This window comes from Cyprinodon variegatus, unplaced genomic scaffold (assembly GCF_000732505.1).
Source record: "Cyprinodon variegatus isolate N-32 unplaced genomic scaffold, C_variegatus-1.0 Scaffold1206, whole genome shotgun sequence".
In the NCBI taxonomy this organism is placed as follows: domain Eukaryota; kingdom Metazoa; phylum Chordata; class Actinopteri; order Cyprinodontiformes; family Cyprinodontidae; genus Cyprinodon; species Cyprinodon variegatus.
This window is the reverse complement of record NW_015151659.1, coordinates 209,067-216,704: the sequence shown is the minus strand read 5'-3', so window position 1 is coordinate 216,704 and position 7,638 is coordinate 209,067. Positions and strand designations below refer to the sequence as shown.

Sequence of the window (7,638 nt, the reverse complement as noted above, 5' to 3'; positions counted from 1 at the left end):
CTACAAGCATGCATTGTGTGAGGGATTGCTTCGAGTCAATGAGTTGATGCAATGTGCTGGCGAAGATTCTTTGTCATCCAGGTCATAATCATTCCAAGTTAAAAGGCAATCCGCTTTCCAAGTTTGAAGATGTTTTGCTTCCTGTCCAGGAAGATTTTTCAATTCAAAATGTCAGAAATAGTGTTGAGTTTGAGGCTCTATAGATTGGACCAAAAACAAAGCCTTGTTTTGGCTTAGAAAACATGCAAATTGAACCAGACGAACCGGTCCACCCCTTCGCAATAGGCAGTAATTTGGGTTCTTTGTTAGCCTGCAATACCTGAAACTGGTCTAAGTCTCCGACAGGAAGGTAGTTTGGGGGAATTGTTGGCCTGGCTGAACAGGCGAAATATTCTGGTCCCCTGTATGGGGGTGGGGGTTGCGATGATAGCAGGAAGGAATTAATTCTATTGCTGTTTTGTAGGTTTTTGAAAGATGAAAGCTGAGTCTACTTTCTCTGTTTAAGGTTGGGGTTTTTTTCTTGACATAGATGGCTTCTTTCACGCCCCTCTAAAACCATCTGTCTTCTTTGTTTAAAATGTGAACATTCTGGTCCTGAAAAGAATGTTCTTTGTCGATAAGGTGTGGATGTAATGCAGAGTCTTTCTGACGGAGGTAGCTCTTCTGTGTTGGGCCATGCCTCTGTGGAGAGGTTGTTTGTTTTGTCCAATATAAAGATCAGTGCATTCCTGCATTGAACTGCATACACCACTCTGCTCATATTTTGTCTGTTTTATTTTTTTTTCTTTAGTGCATCCCAACAGAATAACTTTATCACCGAAGCTAATATGGTGCCCTATACATCAACAGGAGTCCTACTTAACCCGAAAAAACAGTCAAGAGTAATAAACATTTCCTTTAGAATAATAATTATTAGTAATAATATCTATTAATAGTGCAACGCAATATGAGAATAAGAATAATCATAAATTTATTTTTATTATAATTGCCAAAGTTAGACAGAGCTATGGATCTGTTAAGTGGCCCATTTCCCCAGCTCTGAGCAGCAATGACCTTATGGGATAACTTTATGAATAAGATTTATTGTTTTAAAAATAAGATAATTGGCACACCTCTAAAAATGATTCAATCATCCCTGGAGAGTCAAGCTGCATTGGAGTCTGTATTGAACATAAACAGTTTTAGACTGTAATGGATTTTTGCTCTTTGTACCACAATGCCACTATACCAGTAGGACCAGCAAAAATGAGATTTAAAGGGAAATATAAGAATTAACTTTATAAAAAATGATATTGACTACCATTCACTTTTAATTCTTTTCTATTGCGTAACCCAGACTCTAACAATAAGGTAGTATTAAAGTGTAAACTAAGACACGAAACACATTTACAAGTCCCAAAGAAAACTCAATTAAAATCTAAATCCTTAATTAATATAAACCCTGACTTAGGACCAAAATAAAAAAAGAGTTTCCTAAAGTGACCACACTGAAATACAGAAAAAAAAAAAAATCTCTGTCAGCATTGAGTATCTGCAGAGACACAAAACCCTACACACACACACACCAACAGACAGCTAAGCAGTTTGGAAGGTTTATCTTACAAGTATTCCATTGTCTCATACCCTTAAGCTATTTCCTGCAACCTGCATGGTGGAATATCCTAAAAGTATGTATATTTAATGTGTCATGTTTTCTTTCTGGTTTTTTGTGACTCCTCCCTTTGAGCTTATAAAGGGAAACAGAGTGAACAGGTGTCACATCTTTTTTGGAGGCTGTAGAAGGCATCAGATTTACTCCACCTGCAAATCATATCTGGAAACAAAACTATAAGAGATTTTAAATCTAAGGAACAACCATTTAGACTGAGAATAAGAAGATTCAAAGGTAGGAACTGAAACAACTGTTCTTCATTGCAAAATACTTTATGTTACATTGTTTCACTAGTGTTAAAGAATTTAAATTATAGTTCTTTTTTTTACTTTATCAAATTGAAAAGGTTAACACAGGTTACCACAGGTTCTAATTTAAATGAATTACATTGTATCATTTGGATATCCTTCCACAAGCTTCTAACAATAGTATGCTAAAACTTTAGCCACTTTTTCAGGCAGAACCGCTATGAATGATTCAGGTTTATAAGCATCTTTATCTACCTCTTATCACCAGAAATTTCCTAGAAAGGAATTTGTGGACTTGTTTATAGAGCAAATTCCTGCATGTTCAACCAATGACCAGTTAAAGAAGCAAGAAGAAATGTTTTTTAAGGGTGATTTACTGAGGTTAACAATCTTAAACATAAACAAGTAATGAAAAATCATCTTTAGTAAATAAAATACATAAATGTATGTAGAAATGTTAAAACAGTAGACAGGAAAACAATAAGCATAACTTTTAACTCCGTTTATGGAAGATCGTGCCATTGATTTAATTACAGAAACATTTTAAAGAATAACGTTTTTTTTTTTTTTTTGTCAGACTTCTTTCTTTAATAGTAGGAGCAGTTTGGAAGTAGCATTGAAAGAAGAAACAGAACCAACAGGAATATGAAACTATGATTAGGAAATGTGCAAGATAACAGACAGCAAAACAGGCAGCATTACTGGAGGATCCTATGATGAATAATGAGAACAAGTTACTGTAGCTTAAACCCGTAGGCAGGGTGCGAGAAGGAGTAAAACAGAGAAGCTAATCTGAAGAAATGCGAAGCAGCTAAAGCAAAATAAAGGCAAGGCAGGTGCTGGATTACATCTATTTACCAGAGAGGAAGCTAGATACACATAAACTAGGATACTAAACAGGAGAACACAAGCTAATGTGGCAAGACTCTCATGGCAATAACTGCAGAATATGAAAAGACATCAATTATAGATAAGCAGTAATAAAATTCTTGTAATAATCATATTTTGTCTGCTTTTTTAACATTGTATTTTACAAAGATGTCTGACAAGTAACTGTGTGTTTGAGTTTTGAATAATATACAAATCCACAGAATAGCTTCTGGTAAATTCAAAACTGCTAAATTTCCCCATATGAACACCTGAACATCATCATTTCATTGACTGTCTGTTTATTTCTTAAAACTTTTTATTTGCTTACGGTGTGTTAATGCCTGACTTTAAAATGTAATCCTTTTATTAGAGTTCGGCAAAGTCTTTGACTCCATATTATCAGCTGGGTTCAGTTAGATAAAGCACTTTTAACCTCTCTGTATGATCTAATTTAACTGACTCTTTTGGTAAAGTACCTTGAGATGACGTATTTTTAATTGGTGACATATGAATAAACTGAAATAAACAAACTGAATTATACAAAGGATATAGAGAATGAAATAAATTAAGTAATTCTAAATGATAACAGGAATTGCTTAAGTCTCATTAAATCTCAGAGAATAAGGTTTTCAAGAGTGTATGCCAAAAACATTTGTTTTTATAATTTTTTTTATGTATAGTATTATTTTGGCTCCTCAATATGAGTTCTCTAATTTCACCATAAATAAGTCTTTTAAAAGATGTTTAAGATTTCATAATAATATTTACGTTGCAGGTTAGTATGCCAGACAACTTGCAAACAATGTTTCCTATTTTATTTACTTTATAATTATTTCAGATTATTGAAATGTTCTTTACTACACAGGGAGACATATTATTTCAAACTAAATGAACATTAAATGTTCAATATATTTTAGGAGAAATTAAAAAATTTGACACTTTTACATACATCTTACATCAACGCCTATCTAAACAACATCTAACTATCTAACAAACTGACATAATATTTATCATATCCCTTCTTAAAGGCATGGATAAAGGGCTTATCCTCTGTGTGCTGCTGGTGACTCTGTCATGGAAGTTTTTGGGTACCTACGCTATGACCAACACAACAACCAATTCGACAAGTTCAAGCAATTCTTCAACAACAGCAACTAGCAACATGACAGTGACAGGAAACATGACAAATCACAGCAATATGACCACAATGTCTCCTGGCAACATGACAACAATGACAGGAAACATGACAAGTCATGGCAATACTTCGGCAACACCAACTGGCAACATGACAGCGGCAGGAAACATGACAAATCACGGCAATATGACCACAATGCCACCTGGCAACATGACGACAATGACCGGAAACATGACAAATCCTGGCAATACTTCGACAACACCAACCGGCAACATGAACAACACCCAAGCTGAAAATACAACCGTATCAACACAAGCTCCGCCTTTAGTAACAAACACCTCAGTGGCACCTCTTCAGGTAAGTGAAGGAGCTTTAAAAAAATTAAATAAAATGAGGACCTTTATGAACACTTAAACTTTAAACAATTCTGCCCACTGAGATGGTCTGTGTCCCTTTTGCAGACAGACATTGTTATTACGGAGTGTGGAGCAACGCAGCTGTGTGCAGCTGAGCCCGCAAGTCCAAATATTTTAGTCACAAACCAATGAATAGAACATTTAAGAAGTCTAGTTTCTTTGTGCACTTTCAAATCATAAGAAGCAAGAGGCCTGTGGCCAGATTTCTTTTTGCATCTTGCGAACAATTTTAGGCATAATATTGTTCGGACAGCCGGTCATTTCAAATATGTTGTAATTGAAAACAGGATGAAAATGTTTGATCTTAACATTTTTAAGACCCTTTTTACATTTATTGTTAGACTTATTAGTTTATATAATATTCAGGAATTTTACTAGTTAACTATGTCTTTGTCCAGTGCTGAAGAATGTTATAAAGGCACAGTAGATGATGTGTTGCTGAGAAGGTAGTAAGCAAAGGTGGCTTGTTATATTAAAAAATTAATGGTAAGAAAAAGGCTTTTGCTGCAACTCATGTTTTTTTGTGAGTTTTGCATGCTTACACAGTAAATATTTAGTCTCCAAATCAGAATGACTGTTTATTTAAAATGATATGGACATTTTAACATTTAGATGTATTAATGAGGAGTTTAATTTTAAAGAGCTAACTTGCCTGTTTTGAAACATTTTTAAAAATGTCCATAGAGCAAATGGGTGCTGTATTGGATGGCTTCTTTTCTCTTGGCACTCGATGCTTAATAGAAAAGTTTGGTTAGCCCTGCTTTTTTTGATTATCAGGACGTAATGAAAACTTCCCTTTCTGGTTTTATCAGTTTCGTTTTCACACCCTTGAAGCCAACAATATACAACCATTGTGGTTCTCTTACGTGCGATCATTGAAGCGGAAAGCTTCTTTCGGGTTCATTGCACTCAGACAATGGTGACGTTTTATGAGAACTACTGTATCTGGTGAAAATTCAGAGGATGTTTTCTGAAGCCTCATGCTGGTCATGTGCATAGCCCTTTTGACAGAAAGTTGGATCTTACCAGGGAGTTCACCTTCGACTCAGTGGTTCTGAGTGCATGTAACTGCTAAACTACCCACATAAATGTATCAAAGGGCTAATCGGTGTCAAAATGTTCAGCATGAATTTTAATCATGAGCACCTGATTTGATACAGTAATAACAGAAATTTGAAAACACTATTTTCCTCTGTTTCTCTTTTGAACTATATTATTTTTTTAATGTCTTGTTTATAACTAAAAATGAACATCCATCTGTGTGAATGTGTCCAAAAAACTGATTTATAAGGTTTACTAATTCCTCCTTTTTGTCTGGTAATTTCTTTATCCTGTATCATGGTTTTTAAGATTCAAGATCTATAATATCTGTCCTCACACTTTCAGGGAACTATTACTCGGAATGATTGTGGTACCGGAAAGCTGTGCGCGGATAGACCCACAGATTGTGATCCATCTACAGGAGACAATTGTTTTTTCCTTTCGGCCAAGGAACGAAGCAGCCAAACCTTTGATTTTGAACTCTCAGGACAGTCTGACGGCTACATTGCTGCTGGCCTCTCAACAGCTGAAAATCAGGTATTGCATGTTTTATTTTATGGCTCTAGAAGAAAGTACCTCTTAATTTAAAAACATGAAATTAATACTGTCTTGTCATCATCCAAAGGCTGGCTCTCACAGAGCCTATATTTGTGCAAACAACAATGGTTCTGTCCGTTTCTTCACTGCCACCATTGATAACTTTGAACTAAATACAACAGCGGTGAGTTATGTATTCATATAGATGGTGTGTTTCTGTTTGTGTGTGTGGTGGTCGGGGGTACATTGTCAGTTTGTATAAACCAAGTTTTGTATGGAGATCATGGCTAAACAGGCAGCTAATCAAGTGTTTTCTTTTCAGTCACTGGACTCAAGCAATGAGCGAGGCTCATTCGCCAGTGGTAAAATCCAGTGTACTTTTACCGCTGAGCTACCAGACACAAGTGCACGAGCAGAAGCATCTTACTCTTTGTCGGTTTCAACTGGATCCTTCAACGCTAGTAAGCATTCACTTTAAGCATTCATCAACTGTTGCCTAGACTCAAATAATATTTTGCATTTTTTTTTATTCATATAAATGTATTGATATTTTGATGTTCTCTCAGGTTCTTTGGCATTTGGAAGAGCAACCTTTGCCATACTGACATCTCGGGTAAACCTGTCGGACCCCAGCGCCAACATCACCAATTTGCTCACCACCAACACTACTAACGCCTCTGCTCATCCTGTGACAGCCACACTGTCATTCTTGCCAGGTAAGCTTAAAACATTTCTTAGTGGTTTTTCTCAAAAGATGCAGGATCTTAAGAAAGAAATGTCAACAAAAAGTAATTTATCTTCTCTTCTCTGTTTTACAGCTCTGATGGTTACCATTTGTATGCTGGCTTTCACAGCAATGTGAAGAATCAATGTTAGATGATAGAATGTCAGATTTTCTAATGACTTTTGATTTAAAACACAATAGACATATCTTTTACATCTAAGCTACAATTTAATTTGATTACTTAATCATAGCATAAATGTAAGAATACTTTAATGCGTGCAACACTGAAGTACAATTTATTACCATGTACCGTTAAACTTGCTGGTGAGTTGACCGAAACGGGGTGGTGGTTTTTGTGAGAGGCTTAAGGTTTCAAGGATTTTTGACCCTCTAAAGTCTTGTTACTGGTTTGTTTTAAAATATTTTATTTCCTGGTCATATCATAATTGAAAATGATGTCATCAAAATATTCTTTGTTAAAATGTAACAATTTGAAGGCACTTAAATTATGAAACTTTCACTGGCCAATGTTATATGCAGACAAGGTGCAAATGGGATGAAAAAATGCTACATGTGATACAAGTATTGTTAAATGAGTAGTTTAGACTTTTTGCACTGGTTATCTGTTATTTTTTTAAGATCTGTTGTTTCTTTGCCAAAAATAAATTTTTATTCAAAAGGTTGAGTTTTTATTTCTTATTTAGTGTCTCTAAATACACTTTTTCATTAAATATAACATATTTGCTTCTTTTATTTCCATATAGTATTAAATATGTTCCTTAAAGAAAATGACCTAGACTAAGGTCTTCCCATTAAGCTTCCTGCTGACTCTTGGTCATTAATTAATTCATACCACCTCTCAATGTGTTTCCAATATTCTTGAAGTAAGTGGCTTTTCTTAGTATGGGCCATAAGGACATTTTTCTCATTTATTAATTAGTCGATGATGTATGCAGTGTGTGTCCATTCAAAGAGGTATCAGTTTAACTCTTTGTTTCTGTGAAGATTCTCTGTCA

The 7,638-nt window shown here is 35.1% G+C and overlaps 1 protein-coding gene across 2 annotated transcripts; it reads left to right on the top strand.

Annotated features, from left to right (window-relative positions):
* Positions 1-1,731: 1,731 nt before the first annotated feature.
* Positions 1,732-7,298, top strand: LOC107102119 (putative ferric-chelate reductase 1). 2 transcript variants are annotated; one of them, XM_015401299.1, is made up of 8 exons: positions 1,732-1,885; positions 3,798-3,949; positions 4,013-4,261; positions 5,707-5,898; positions 5,987-6,082; positions 6,221-6,359; positions 6,465-6,614; positions 6,717-7,298. In XM_015401299.1, exons 2-8 carry the CDS (start codon positions 3,800-3,802, stop codon positions 6,758-6,760), a joined length of 1,020 nt encoding a protein of 339 aa, XP_015256785.1. In that variant the 5' UTR covers positions 1,732-1,885; positions 3,798-3,799; the 3' UTR covers positions 6,761-7,298. The 2 variants fall into 2 exon arrangements, with proteins under 2 accessions (XP_015256785.1, XP_015256784.1); XM_015401298.1 differs by having other exon boundaries at positions 3,798-4,261.
* Positions 7,299-7,638: the final 340 nt, after the last annotated feature.

Coding starts and splice junctions, on each gene's coding strand:
- LOC107102119 (XM_015401298.1), top strand. CDS start 3,800: ATGGATAAAGGGCTTATCCTCTGTGTGCTGCTGGTGACTCTGTCATGG. Junction 4,262..5,706: donor CCTCAGTGGCACCTCTTCAG/GTAAGTGAAGGA, acceptor TCACACTTTCAG/GGAACTATTACTCGGAATGA. Junction 5,899..5,986: donor TCTCAACAGCTGAAAATCAG/GTATTGCATGTT, acceptor CATCATCCAAAG/GCTGGCTCTCACAGAGCCTA.